Source organism: Ptychodera flava (genome assembly GCF_041260155.1).
Source record: "Ptychodera flava strain L36383 chromosome 3 unlocalized genomic scaffold, AS_Pfla_20210202 Scaffold_27__1_contigs__length_13241970_pilon, whole genome shotgun sequence".
Taxonomy (NCBI): domain Eukaryota; kingdom Metazoa; phylum Hemichordata; class Enteropneusta; family Ptychoderidae; genus Ptychodera; species Ptychodera flava.
Window position 1 is genome coordinate 5,510,857 of NW_027248281.1, and position 16,277 is coordinate 5,527,133.

General features: G+C 37.8%; 1 protein-coding gene and 1 long non-coding RNA gene across 4 annotated transcripts in view; both read right to left on the reverse strand.

Annotated features, from left to right (window-relative positions):
* LOC139126325 (uncharacterized) overlaps positions 1–16,277 on the reverse strand; it is a 426,578-nt gene that overhangs the window by 139,361 nt on the left and 270,940 nt on the right. The window lies entirely within an intron of this gene.
* LOC139126425 (uncharacterized) lies at positions 581–14,324 on the reverse strand. Of its 2 annotated transcripts, none has more exons than XM_070692487.1 (7): positions 14,212–14,324; positions 13,900–14,091; positions 11,214–12,489; positions 9,445–9,543; positions 6,667–7,068; positions 5,069–5,548; positions 581–3,463 (listed from the first exon to the last, which is right to left on the reverse strand). In XM_070692487.1, the coding sequence occupies exons 2-7, from the start codon at positions 13,987–13,989 to the stop codon at positions 2,673–2,675; spliced, it is 3,138 nt and encodes a 1,045-aa protein (XP_070548588.1). In that variant the 5' UTR covers positions 13,990–14,091; positions 14,212–14,324; the 3' UTR covers positions 581–2,672. The 2 variants fall into 2 exon arrangements, with proteins under 2 accessions (XP_070548588.1, XP_070548587.1); XM_070692486.1 differs by having other exon boundaries at positions 2,180–3,463; positions 5,000–5,548.

The following is a 16,277-nucleotide window of genomic DNA, read 5'->3' on the forward strand; positions in this document are numbered from 1 at the left end:
ACTGGGCCATAAGTAGTTACAGCACGCAATCTTATTTGCGCTAGTGATATGGATGTACATTGTATCTCAGACAGCGTCTAACTAAAAAAAATTATAAATCTGAAAATTTACTTAGTAAAAAATATTAGCACAGCTTTTCTCATTTGGAAAAATTTTTTTTTAGAAATTTACAGTTGTAAAAAAAAATGTTCACAATTTCATTGTGACCACCCCCTCCCAAGATCTAATGGTCCGTCCCTTAGTTTGAGCAGGTCTGTTAATATGTAACAGTTCATAAACAATGACAGGAAATGACTACAGGTCAGTGGAGTATCCTGTTTCAGCCATTGGTATGCGACCACTCATGAACATTTGCAGAATTTCCCTTTTTCTTACCTCATTTGCACATTTTTGACACTGATGTGTTCATTTGAACAAATTCACATCTCAACCCCTACATCTACCTGTACACCAAATACTGAGACGGTAGCTTTGGGGGTATGGGAGCCTTTGTGTGTGACGGACATACATCCGCACATACCCACAAATATACAGACATGCAAATCAATTCAGCTTATACGATAACCTCACATTGGTATACCAAATGTGAGTAAAAACACTTGAAAAATTGCTTGAATTCTATGCAGTTTACTCTCTAGTATAATGACAATTTGAACCCCCTAGCCAGCTTGCTACTCAATAACAATCTGAACCCCTAGCTAGATTGCTACTTGATGTTTTCTGATATTGATTCTAGTTGTGTTGAATTTTATTTTCCTGCGATCTTTCTCCCCATCCTTCTATGAAGTGAAGTAACTCCTCAATCTTGGCATAAAAAACACAATAATTTGAGCAAGAATTATGGATAATAACATTTCCTATACATCATATTTTGATTTGAAAATTGGCAAGAAATGTGTAACATTGGAATTGGCAATATCAAATAATATAAATTTCACTGATGCTGGTGTTAACAAAAAACACATACAGTGCACAAAAATGCCCAGTTTGTCAATTTTCTTACAAAACAGATCACAGTACCATAGCATGAGAAATTACATTAAAACAAGTTCTTTGCTTATATCAGATATATCATATATCAGATGCTTATATTAAAATTGCACTTTCAAAATTCAAAATTGCAAAGAGATTGTGTGGCATGCATTTAAATCAACAGAAATCTTCAGGGATAAAATGTATGATACTAATGCTTGAAACTTCCAAATGATCCTAAATCTGTACAAAGATGCTCTTGTAAAGACTGATAAACTAATATACTTAAAGACTCTTTAAGACTCAGTAAAATGTGTTCAGACTGGTATGTCTGAAGACATGTGAATCACTGTGTGGTATGAATATGGCTCTCTGAATAATACAATTCACAAATGTTAGTGAATAAAAATCTACAGATTCACTATGTACTTGATCAAAAACCTGTTATAAGTACATGTACTTGTTGACTCAGTTAACTCCAAACATCCTTCAATTTTCACTATCAATACAGGATGATTCTCTGTATGATATATTGTACAAGTTTAAAGAATTATTTAGAACACCTAAAATACCTCTCCCTGTTTGGAACATTGTGTAAAATCTAAAAAAGTATCAAAATAAAATTTCTTAGCTGGTGTTAAAGAAGTTGACATGATTAAGTTCACAAGAGGAGACCTTGCTCATCACTTGTAAAGTGATTGAAAGGTCATTGACCAGCATTTTACAAGACCACGTACAAACAGGACATACTGTAGTAATTATCACAATTCACCTCTGGATCCCGGGATGTTTTGAAACTGACTCTAAATTGCTGAAAATTCATTTGAAACTGCAACAGTTATCGGTGACTTCCAACTTGTCTGAGACTAGACGCTTTCATATGTACACTTCTTCAAAGCAGGCCTTGCACAAATTGTACATCAGCTGTACAATATCCCGTTAACACATCAGAATGAAGGTATCAGATCAAGCCCATGGTTAACATGTACTTTAAGGCAGAATGTGCATCAGGGACAGATATTTGTACTTTCAAACTTCTACAATTCTTTTCTTACCTTTTCTGATGGGGTCATTTTAAAGCTCTTGGTGAAAGCAAACTTACTTGCTTTGTTTTTCGAAATGCAAAAATTTTATTTTTCTCTATAGAGATAACCCAGAAATGGCGCCATTTTGAATATCAAATATCAGTAAATCTTGAATTACTATTCCTCTAGTTCCAAAATTTGCACAGTGACCCCCAATATTTATTCTTGATTTTGAAAGAGAATGGTTGAAAGATTCCTTGAGCCATAGTTAAGTCGTTCACTTTTGAGGCACATACTACCTTAACACACAAACCACTATGATTGATGTAGACTTTGCAGGATGTTTCCATGGCAGCTCCCAGTCTTGGTTTCGATGGAAGTCATCAATTACTGTTGCAAAATTCAAGTAAACTTTCAACAATTTAGTAAATTTTTAATGTTCTTCTACCGGTAAACGGTGAATATTATGCAATATAATCTGTGGGTTATTTACAAAATGCCATTACTGGAAATATGGTCCTTTCATAAACTATTTCAGATAATCTACATGGGTGTTCTGACAGAATTGCACATTGGTTTGAGATGAAAACAATATGTTTTCATTGCTGAAATAACCTTCAGGCATTTACTTCGTAGCCACAAGTAGACATGGCATTCAGGTACAGTCAGCTGTGTTCATATGTACAACAGCTTAATACATTCTTGCTGTGTTACAACAAGTTCATGTGGGTTTTCTTTGCTTAGCGTTACAAATCGAGGTCTGCTCAGCTGACCTTGACCTACATTCTCGACAAATTCACCGTGAACGGTGAAGTGTACCAAGACGTCCCTACTCCAGTCACAGACATAGATGCCATTATGTTTAGCATTGAGGCATAGTCCCATCGGACTCTGTAACTGATCCTGACCGAAGGCAAACAGGCTATGGAGCATGTCATCTAAGACATGTACTTGCTTCCTGTCGTACTCAGAAACCATTACTTGATTGCTGTTGTTGACGATCAGCGACCTTGGCTGGCTTATCTGACTGGCTTCAGTTGCAGCGAGGTGTTCACCATCTGCACTGTACTTCCGGACGTAACCGCTGTAGTCTGCTATGTAAACAGATCCGTCAATGCCCAGACATATTGCATATGGAATGATTCTTTCCCCGTGGCCAAAGATCCTCAATACCTGACTTTTATCATTGGACACAATGGCCTGCTTATTTTCCTTGTCAGTGATGTAGTACTTACCATCCTGACCAATGACAACATCAGAGGGAGTGAACGACTTTGGCAATGCAAGGAACTTGACGATGGTACGGCACTGGTTTTTCTTGTCAAGTACCTGCAATCGGTTGTTTTTCATATCTGTCACCACCACTTCACCATTCTCCTTGACAAAAATGCCATTTGCCCAGTCAACTTCTCCCGGCTGAGAACCTTGCCTGGTCAGGGTCCTTACGCTTCCATGTACTGGAACTTCTGTGAAGAGAAAATTTGATATTTGATAAACTCTGTGTCGCTGACAATGGAGCTTAATGTTTACGGCACATATGTAATGTATGGTACATATCAGGTAGATATACCAGTACATGTGGAGACTGACTCTGAGAACCTGACTTGAAGATTACTAGGCAAGGGTCCTTTATAGAGCACAGAGGTTACAGCAATTTAAGACTCTTTATTACATGCCTTGTATATCGAACGTCACACACTCCATAGGATTCAATGGTAACTTGTTGAAGAGGTCGGGGGCCGCATAGTCATCACTGAAAGACTGAAAGTGAACCAGAACTATTTTCAACTAGACAACTTTTGGATGTAAAAATACTGAAATTTCATGTTTTGCAAAGAAAATCTGATTTTTAGAAAATTTTGCACAAAAATAATGATAAACCGCACAACAGTAGATTAAATATATCAAGAATGTGCCATTCGATGATGGAAATCGTTCCATTTTTAACACATTTTCTTCTAAGATGGAAATAAAGCATTTGATTATCATTTGCCAATAAACTTAAATATTTTGAGTGAAAACTGTCTAAGAGAGGCATGCAATAAAAACACTATAGTCCAAACAAGGGACTATGTACCCTCGGGGCAGGAGACCATTTGCCCTCCTTACGTCGGGCAAATGGTCACCTACCCTTGGGCACATAGTCCCATGTTTGGGCTATAATATATATTACTGACAATATACATTATATACTTATGAAGTGCATGCATGTGAAAAAGGAGTATTAAAGCACCTCCATTTAAACAATGTTTGTGTTTGTGTTTGTATTGTGCATTTCAGCTTGACAAATTTTGCTTTGCCAAAACCAGATAACAGAAAATTTCCCTTTGACAAAAAAATAGGTAAAAATTTACTGTCATAATTGTCAAAAACTGCTTTCTGACTCATTGCCTCTGGCTAGCACTCCATGAGATGGAGGCTGTGTTTGCATTTTCACTATCAGTGTGCTGATAGTTATGCACTGTGTAGTGCACAATGAGGGGATACCCCGATGTACCGGTATAACCTTTGAACTGTAGTTGGAAGTCTGTTGACACAGGGAAGTCAGTTAAAAATTTTTTTGGAAGTAATGTGATGGAAATGGGAATGAATGACTTTATAGCTTTCTTGGTGCTGTTGTGATTTGGAATTAACTAAAAAACTGTGTGACTGTCAATTTCGAAACATGTTATGAATAGTGATAATACTAAAGGGGAAAGTTTCTGACAACCTTAACCCTTTCACCCCCAGTTCCCTGTGTACAGGTCCAACGTTACCATAGGAAACAATGGATTTGGGACAAACCATGGTGGTGAAAGGGTTAAGACACCTTGCGGGTTACATGGAACACTTGGAACACCTTGGAAAATATATCACTATCTTTGTTTTGAACTGTTCTCCTTCTAAACAAAGAATAATTAAAATTACTACATTTCCACAACACAATATAAAATATATCCTTATATACCGTTGGTAGTCCCCCGTAATGATTTGAACACATTCACATTTTGATAGGTACTTGCCTCGTTGTACTCTCTCAAGATCAGAATGTACATGCCTCATGTGATTCTTCATAGCTTCACTATGCTCACCTGCAGATGATGCTTCTATTGACACTTCTCTCATCTGCTCCCTCAGCTTGCTTACATCCTCCTCTCTGACTGTTTGCGGTGTCAGCTGTATTTGGTGGATCTGTTTCTTCAGCAGGACAAACTCTTGCAGACACTGGTCCTCCTCAGAGTGCTGCCAGCTGCTATCCGCTTGCAGCGTCAGCTCAAGGGCGCTCTTGTCTTTGATTCTTGCTTCTAGCAGTGAGTTGCTCATTGCCAGCTCATCGACTGAATCTGACATTGTGAGCTTCTCATCAACCAGCTTAAGAATGCCCTTGTCTATCTCTGAGAGAAGCGATTTTCTCGAAGGCACGCGGGAGGGAAATTTCTCATGATGTGAATGCAGCAAATTAAGACATTCTAAATTGTGAGTTAGCGGTACCGACGTCTTCTCTATGGCAGGTTTCAAGAGTTCATATGGCGTAGCGTTACTGTATCGACGAGATGGAGTCTTGAAGTCTCCTGAAGGAAAAATATGAAAAAAGAAGTTGAGAAAACATCTCACTATCTCTACCATAATTTCACATTCTGGGTCATATTAGTTAGCATATTGACCCATAATTAGCATATTAACCTCTTCAAAAAAGACACCACAATGCACAATTGATGTGAACAACATTCAACCACAGGATTAGAAAATTAATCTCTTGATGGGCCAATGATTGTCATTTGAAACAATTTTTATCAGTATTTCAGTTCTGATCAATAACAATTTCTTAATCTGCTTCCTACAGCTATCAGATACTGAGGACTTGGGATGTTGATAACCTACAGTTAAAGGTATTAAAGTTGAAGAACTGTATTGTTGTTATCGACACATGAATCATTCTCTCAACTTTTATAAAACTATCCGTAACAACAAAGCACCTCACCTTAAAAACACACACCACATAAACAAAACTATCTGTCTTTCTAGAAATAAAGAAATATCCAGACAAATGTATACATCAAATTCTAGAAATTTTATGCATTGGACAAAATGATACCTGCAATGATTTTAGTTACAGTAAAACATGCCTCGGGAAAGATATGCTGAATTTCAAATTTCTACAATTCTTTTTTGATCTACCTCTTGTAAGGGCTCATTTTAAAGCTCTTGAGAAAAAAAAACGTTCACCGTCTTAGTTTTTGTGAGAATCCAAATTTCAGTTTTCCCCCATACAGTTAACACAGGGATGGCGGACATTTTGAATTTGAAATATCACAAATATTTGGTAATTTGTTTCACTAATTCCAAACTTTACATGGTGGCCCCCGATTTCTATTGTTGATTCGGTACGAGAATGGTTGAAAGTTTCATTTAATAGGTAAGTTTGAGCAAAAGTTTAAGTCTTCCACTTTGACGCACATACTGCCGTAATGTATCCAGACTGAAATAAATGGATACTAGACTCCCTGGTGGATAATGCCACTATTTACAGACATGGTAGGTCTTTGGTAGCATCCATGTTCATTAACATCTCAAGATACAGTATACATGTTTCATAAGTAAAATGTTTCATTACCATGTAATATTCACCCAATATTACTACATCTTGTTATGACATTTTTTGCACGTTTTAATTAAAATGTTTCATTACCTTTTAACAAAGTTAGCTCCTGCTTACACACAATGTATTCCTGTACATCAATATAAATATCCACACACATGACGCTGGCTCTGTAATCCTTCAGCCTGTCGTAATCATTGACTTTACGGTCCACCTTCTTCTCAATCTCGCCTTTCACATACGTACTCCACAGCGTCTCCAGTGCGTCCATTGACTCACATCTCAGGATGTATCCTATTCCTGACCAATCGATATCAATCATATCAACGGTTTCCAACTTCAACTCTGGGTGGATGCCGCCAATAATCTTAGCTATCCCTTCCTTGTGTGAGTGCTTGCGTTCTTTCTCATAGAACAGGTGCTCAACTATAAGCATGGATCCGCCAAACTCAGGGACACCATCACATGATTTTGCATGCACTGTAATTTTGCCTGTAGAGATTCAACGTAAGAGTCATTATTATACATCTACCATCGAGAACAATAGAATTTAGCGTGCGCTAAAAAAGCCGTACGGAACTCGCGCCCGTTCCATACGGCATGGTTTCAAGGCGCCCATTCCCTGCGGCTGTATCTGCGCGTTCACTGTAGAACGGTTTCAAGGGACCCCTTGGACGAGTGCCAGAACAAGTCTCGCGAGCGCTCTGTACGTACGTATGTGTGTAGTGCTATAGTGCACACACTCCAAAACTTGCAGAAGCGCGTCCGAGGTAGCGTTCCACACTGGCGCGATAAAATCGGAAGAAAAATTGTTGACATTGCACGAAAACGGTCACTACTCCGACATTTTGATGCCCCGATCAGGAATGTAAGATGTATAATAATAAGGTTATTACGAAAATACCACAAAGGATGCACTCGGACATTGGCGCCGCGCATCGCCCTCCGCTTCGCGTCGGGCGATACGCTGCACCAATGTCCTTGTGCATCCTTTGCGGTATTTTCGTAATAACCTCATATTATCAAATTTATAAAATTTAGCAAAAAAATTATTTTGTTTTTTCTCATCCTAGGTAGTCCAACAATGCAGCAAAGGACAGTGGCCAATTGCAAGGCTCTGCATTCATAGTGTTGTGTACACTGGGGTGTTACAAGACCTGAAATGTCGTGATGTAACAATACCTGTATCAATAGGTCTGTCTGCAGTGCTGTGAGAATATTGCTATACACAGTGCTGATTACACAGGTACACAGCACCTGATATTTTTGCATGTAGCAGTACCTTTGTCAATAGGACTGTGTACAGTGCTGTACACAGGTGTGTCACAGGCCCTCTACTGTAACCGGTTATCTACTGTATATGTATCTTACAGGTTGTAAACAGTGCTTCTGACACATAAGGGTGCAAGAGTCTGTAATTTGTCCTACATAAAGTTATACTTGTATCAAATGATATGATATGATATATTATCATATACCCATACCTATATTGCCTCATCCTAGTGACGTTTATCGTAAATGTCAGCCGTGATATTTAACAGTAAACGTTGAGATATGCACGATAAACGTCATCGGTTTTGGAGTGTTCCGAACTACATTTGCAATTTGATGGTAAACAACGCAAATAAACAAAATGGCTGCCACTCTCCGCCTGCAAAGCGATATCCCAAACAAACAAAATTGAAGGGTTTTGGAGAACTCAGATATTTCGGGTTGCTCAATAGGGAAATAACATTGTTGGGTCTCATAATGTTTTCCAATGGTTTTTCTGTAAAGTTATATTTTTAGATGAACTCTACGAAACATTCTGCTGTTCACGTGGCATAGTCTATCTCCGAACAAGTATGAGCACATGGCATGACACCAATGTCGTGCACACGACATCTGTTGACACGGCACTCTGTGAAAACAAACAAAATGTCAGCCCCTCTCCATGCCACCGTATGATAATTGAGCGCAATCGAAATCAGGAGAGATTTAAAGCAGAGGACAGTTTTGATTGGTTACAATTGTAATAATATATTGCACCTTAAAAAGTTCCTCCTGTATGAGGATATTTGAAATCCGGTGTCATTCTTCTTGGGGTTCGAGATATGGAGGACTTGCAGTGATGTCTCGCGTGATGTTGACTTCTTCGTATAGTTTAAGAATGAAGCCTGTTCACAAAAATATTTCGATATTTATGTGCAAGGCATATTTATGTAAAGCCTCTAAATTTAAGGTTTTTCATACTATAGGGTAGGTAAAATTCTGGGCATGGGTACAGTCTATATGATAAATCGGTTATTACCCAATATTGCTGTTCCTTGCTTCATGTCATTTTTGCTGCATTAGACACTCAACTTTGTCTCGTGTCTGATGCAGCACAAATGACACTCTGCTGATACAACACAGGAACAAGCGATATTGGGTAATAACCTAATATGATATGATATCATATGTATGATATCGTATCACATCATATCATATCATGCCATATGATACAATATGATATCTATCATCAATTCTAGCATGTTTTTGAATACACAAACTCTGAAATCTTGCACATTTACAGAGTCTGTGTCAGTGCCTGTAATATCAATGCTGTTATCACAGCATACATGTAGGAACATCAGTGTGTCAGGTCTATATGTTCATAGCACTAAATGGGGTCAGATAATACACCAATGAACACATGCCTGTACTATCAGGCCTGTGAAATGTGTTACAAACCCTATTACAGGAGTGATTTCTCAGGCTCTGTAACATGTACTTATCAGACCATGTTACAGGCATGTCCTCAAATTTACATGTATGTGTAGTTGTAAGGTGTGTGGAACATTGGTTGTCTGAAGTTGTCAATATTGATGCAAAATAAAATTGACTTACAAGGTTCTCGGGTTTTCTTGGATGGTTCAAAGTTGTAGCCACGTAGAATGTCTTCAATATTAGGTTTTGGTGGCAGCTCCCTCTCTGGTGTGATCACAACTGTGTGCAATGCAAGCACAAATATTCAAAGTCATTAAAATTTTCACCAAATGCATTTTACTATAGATATGTGACATGCAACACAAGTGACACATTGTATTATCTTTAATGAAATCCCATTTTGCAGATGATTTGTTTTCCCTTTCCCTGTAATGGTTTTGCCCAAACCCATTGCTGTCAATGGTGATTGCGTATCTGTTCACAGTGAATTAGGAGTCAACAGATTGGCGTTTGTTCTCATTCTGTGATCACTCTTTGTGTATACAATGGAAATACACTTTTTCTTGCTCAACTTAACGCCTGTATCTTGCATAATATGCATCGCTCAGGACTGTTAGATAACTTCTATTGTCAGTCTGTGAACAAGATGTGACTTATCTACAGTGTATGTTAAACCTACAACAATGTATCTCTCAGTTTAAATATAAACAAAGTGATTTTCTTTCTCATAGTGTAAGACATCAGGTGGATTAGTATTTCATTTATGCTAATTAAATTGATGGGCATATTTTTGGTATTTCAATTTTATGCAAATGATTCTTTATCAATGTGGAATATTCATTTATCTTGCATTCACTGTATACTGACTTGACCTGTCAGGAATGACACTGTCAAAACAGTATTTGTCACAATGATGTACAGTAATACCTTAAAGGGACAAAGTCGCCCATTTTTTCATGAATTTTGTCTGATACGAGATACTAATCATATTGTCTCACATGTTGAAAGATACAGATTGAATGGGTGACCATGTATATATTCGACCCTGATTTTAGACAAATTAAATGAAACCATGGCGAAAACAAATTAATGGTCATGACCATTAATTCATTTAGCCATGGTTTCATGTATGCTGTGTAAAACCTGGGTCGAATATATGCATGGTCACCCATTCAATCTGTATCTTTCAACATGTGAGACAATATGATTAGTATCTCGTATCAGACAAAATTCATGAAAAAATGGGCGACTTTGTCCCTTTGATGCCCTGATTGTAATGATGATTTTCAAATATTTGAACTGGAAATCTTTAAATGTTTTGACTGTAGCTACATGTAATGTCCTGAGGCGAGTTCTTTAATTTATCGTCACAAAGTTTTGCAAACATATACTTGACTCTTAAAATGAGTTACAGAAGAACTTGTTGAACGGCTAATGTGATAGACATTTTCTGGCACAGAAAAGGATTTAAGGTTACTTAAAAATACTTGTACCAAGTTTTTTCATCAAAATTGTACAATTTTCTGTTGACTTTATGAGAAATCTACCATCAACAGCAGCCTACACACAGATATGTTGCTTGAAGTGTCATATTTCTGACGAGATTAGACAGAAAGCAAATTGTTTCAACAGATTTCAAATTTTAATGGAAGAAAAGACTTGCAAATTGTGAATTGTATTGGCACACACAGATTCGCAAACACAGATTTGTTTTCCTCTGAATTTTAAATGTGTTGAAACGACAGTATTTACTGTTTGTTAAATCTCATCAGAAATATGCCTTTTTAAGGGCACTCAATGATCTCTACAAAGGTGAGGGGCTTCAACCAACAACGCTTTTCTCCCTTTTTACCAATGTATCATGGTCTGGCCCAATTGTTTGAATGGATTGGGTCAAACCATAATGCTGGCAAACAGAGCAAAAAGTGTTGACAAGTAAAAATACCTACTTCTATGCATTGGACGATTGTCTACATATCCTGACGCCACTCTCTTCTGAACGTTTTCCTCGAGGGCTTCAGCCAGATGATTGGTCATTTCATCAGCTTTATCAGCAACCTCTGTCATTATGACTTCTTTCATCTTGCGTGCTAGCTCCAAGTATTTGCCATAGTTTGTGATGACGTCAATCAGCTTTTCCTGCAGAGACTTGGACTCAAGGTGCATTGTGACCACGACATCTTTCCCGAGTTCCGGCATGTACTCTCTTAGGTAATAGCTGCCGGATGACAGCTCTGGCACCAGGACTGGTCTGCCGCTGCCAATGGCAGTTATGGTGTAGTTCATACAATCCATTGACCTAGGGGGTATCAGTAAAAGATGAGCAGCCTTAAGTTCTTCTTCCAATTCCTGTCCGAAGTAGATACGTTTTGTTTTAATAGCAGGACTCTGTTTTAGGCCTAACCGCTCCCTGATATCAGCATCAAAACGTTTTGTCATGCAAATGATGTGCCATTTTGGAGGGCCATCAAAGCCTTCCCTGGAAAAGAAATCTTGCACGGTCTTGATGGCTTTTGGTACAATGTCATTTCCAGTGATATCTGCATTGACTGTCTTCTCAAGGAATGTTAGAATACGAAATTCACTGCTCTTTGGTATTTCTGTGTGCAATGGTAGATCAAAGCTACTATTTCTTGCCGATGGCATCACCTTTACATGCGTGTATGTGAAAGAGTCGTGCTTCTTTTCGATGTAGTCAAAAGTCTGCGGGCCGACAGACACGATAATCTCACCACACATCATTTCTTCATCCAAGAGTTTCTTTCGGTGTTTTAGGTTGTCCCTGGAGCAGTCCAGCATCTCGTGATTGATAGTGTCATGTTCCCACACGTTGACAGGAATCAAAGAAGCGTTGCGAAGTATACCATCGTTCATGTCCAAGGCCACATCTGACGTTACCATGCCGAATCCAAAAATCAACCTGACATCCTTCAGCTCTGGTAACTTGGGAAAGAATGACTCATGGGCTATTAGCCAATCAATGCCCGGGTAAATCCGGTCCATGTAGCGCGACTTCTTCCTTGGATATATTATTTTCACCCCGAGATCTTTGGCTTCCCTGTCTACGGCGGAATCACCTTTCAGTAAGACCACGTAGATGTTTAAACCTGCAATCTTTAAGGCATTGATTAGGATTCGTAGTGCGGCGGGGATACTCCCTAAAAATGGCGACCCCCACCTGTCAGTCACAATCAGCCCAGCAAAGGTTTTGCCTCTGTTTGACATCTGAAAAAAAGAGATCTTTTTGTTAGCAGTTAGCGAAATGATCAACACCAGACAAAAATATATTAATTCTAAAAAATTTAATCAGTGCTTTCTTCAGGTTTATCACATGGGGAGGAGGAATATCCTAACTGTCCTTGACACTTTGGGACACACACACAAACACACACATGCATATATATATATATATATATATATATATATATATATATATATATATATATATATATATATATATATATATATATATATATATATATATATATATATATATATATATACACACACACTTGGGACACACATAAACACACAAATGCATATATATATATATATATATATATATATATATATATATATATATATATATATATATATATATATATATATATACACTCACAACAACTTATTTTAAGTACAAAGGGACACACACACAAACACACACACGTGCATATAATATATATATATATATATATATATATATATATATATATATATATATATATATATATATATATATATATATATATATATACTGAGAATCTAGGAACTTGTAGTTGTCACTCTACAGGCTGTTTCATGCGCTAAGCAATCATCAGGAGTGAAGGTTTGGCGGCAATTGAACTGTTTATATTGTGTTGCAGGTGGGCATGCATATTCAAATAAGCGGTTGTGGCCAAAGTATTACCGCCCTGCAGAAATGCTTGAGCACTATACTTTGCCTGCATATATATATATATATATATATATATATATATATATATATATATATATATATATATATATATATATATATATATATATATATATATATATATATATGTACATACAAATTATTTTAAGAACAAAGTAATAACATCTGTTACTTATGTTTCATACACCCTGCAATCTTCAGACAGAAGTGAAAGGCTCCCTTAGCTCTATTCTGTGATACAATACAATAATCTACAGACTGTACACTGGGTTCAAAAAAGGTCATGCGGTCAATCGTTCAAACGCGGAAGAATAATCGCTCAAACTCAATCAGGGTCTCATTTGATTTAATTATTGTTCGAATAAATTCATCATTCTGGGATATTCAAAGGTTGTAATTATGTTTCGTGTACACGAGTCGCAGTTCAACACGCTGAATGGCATCTTTTACGAAACCACTGTAAAAGCACGATCATGGATTGATTGACCTGATCGTGACCTTTACCTTCTCCGTGGGCGACGCGCTGAAGTTTGTACGTGAATGATACAGGTACTATAATAGTATTATGGACCAGTGGATGTGAAAAAATGTCCCTTAATTTTCAGTTGCCCAAGAGTAAACTATGTAAACCCGAAATTGTGTCACACCATGCATTGTGCGGGCAAATGATATCCTTTGTACAAAGGTCACGGCACGTTCACACATGCACCACAGACACATACCTGCATCTTGCGTCGCTTCCTAGCTACACCATCTGAATCTTCACCGTTGTTGCTTCCCCGCTTGTTGGCCTCACTGCTGTTTGCTTCCATGCTCTACCACACTCCGACATCGCTGCCTGATCCCATGACACAAACTTACTATCAGCCTGTCCTGTCAGCACCGCTAAGCCTGGCCTAATTATCTAACATGAACTGGGGGACAAAAACGAGGAAGTATCACAAGCTTAGAAATGAAAACACATTTTACGTGGGTACTAAAAGGTATGGAGGTTTACAAAATGCCGAACGTGTCCTCTATACTATAACACTTACGACATATAGACACTAACGTGTTGTGACGATATACCATACGTCACTTATCAAAGTTAAAAGGTGGCCGCAAAACTTAAGTGGCATAGCTGGCTGTCCACCATTGTCGGTCACCTGATTTGACCCAGGCTTCGACAACAACAACAGCGCCGCCATCACCAGTCGCAAAAGTACACAGTATCATGGGAGATCGCCAACCGGAAGTAACGTAGGTATCCAGACGACGCGATGCTTCTGAGAACCACCGTTTTCGGTTATTTCGAGTTGAAAATAAGGGAACATACAGAAAAAACCTTGTTACATTTTGCAAAATCACCAAGCCCTCGTTGAACTTTTTTTCTTGATAATTATATCGAAAATTGACACGGATAAATCGATTTCAAATCAGGCCACCGATGCACAAAACTAAGCTTAGGCCTCTGGGCGCTTGGCTTTAGGAAATATCCCTAAAAGCTTACCAAAAGTATCGTTATCTTCTACGGGACACAACAAAAGTCAAGAAAGCTGGTGTAGAAATGGGATTATTCATAGTTCCTGGAATATTTTATGTTTTAGTATTCTAACTTGGAACGGATTTTCAAAATGGAAACTTGCCGAATGTTATCTTTTCAGTGCAAAAAATTACACAATGACTTATCATTTAGCCGACATGTCTGAAAGGTTTCCTTAAGGTCTCTCCAAAATGTTTTTCTTAGGTAGGATATACAATACTTTTCAAGTATGCTAAGCCTAAAACTAAACCTAATTCTTAACCCCTCCAGCCTCCAAAAGTTGTATTTGTGCAAGGGAAGTCCTCGATTAAAGTGATTTCCAGGTATGAGGGGGTCTAAACGAACTCTTGCCTGTATGTTTGTCTTTTCTTCAAAAAATTTCCATTATTCACACGAAACAGAGATAATACTTGGAATGTTATAGTTTTTTTATCAGTGAATTTGGCATTTCCGGAGACGTCCTGTATAAGCAAAATTGCTGAACTGAAACCCGTCCCTCTACCATTTTACATGTCATAAGCTTAAAGATGATTTTCTTTACTCAAAATATATTTCCAGCATTCTTTGAAATAAAGAAAGTGAAAGAAAGACGAACAATTGTTGCCGGCATTGTTGCACAGTTATAAATGAAGGCAAAAATGCAGTTGTTGTCGGATTTTTGGAAGAGGAGAAATCACTTAAAGGTCACTTAGGCGTATCACCTCTGACCCCTGTGTGCCCCCTAAGTCTTTCCCAATGACTCGGGTGATAATGTATATATATGCACAGTACTATGTTAACGTTTACTAAACTGGCTGAGTGCTATAGCCCACAGAAAACAAAAAACATAAAACTCCATTCGCCTAAAATAACAGGAGATAATGGTGATTGGTTTATTTACCATCGCCACATGCATGATCCTGACACAGTTTTGCCGTAGGGGCTCGATTTCCGATGATGATGATGATGATGATGGTGGTGGTGACGATGATGATGATGATGGTGATGATTAAGTATTTAAAAAATAAAAAAAATAATAATATATTTAGACTCAGTAAATTTGTTGTTGTTGTTATTGTTGTTGTTGATAGTCTTTGCAGAAAAGAACAAAGTATTCGCTGCAAAAATCAATACAGCCTAATTGTACACGTGCGCTGCAAAATTCAATACAGCCTAACTATACACATGCGCTGCAAAATTCAATACAGGCTATTAAACTACTTTAGGCTGTTGGCAGCGCATGTGTATTGTTAGGCTGTATTGAATTTTGCAGCACATACTTTGTTCTTTTGCAAATACTATCAACAACAACAACAACAACAACAACAACAACAAATTTACTAAGTCCAAATATATTTTATTTTTCTTCATTTTTTAAATATTTAGGCCTAATCATAATTATCATCACCACCACCATCATCATCATCATCATGGGAGATCAAGGCCCCTATGGTTTTGTTAGGCCTGCAGGTCGGTGGCGGTAAGCTACATTCTGTGCCTGCAGCAGGTCAATTCCACGTGATCGAACGGCTCTATTGATGAAGCATGGGTTGTGATGCAACTTTAAGTTTCTACCATGGCCACACATGAACATGGCAC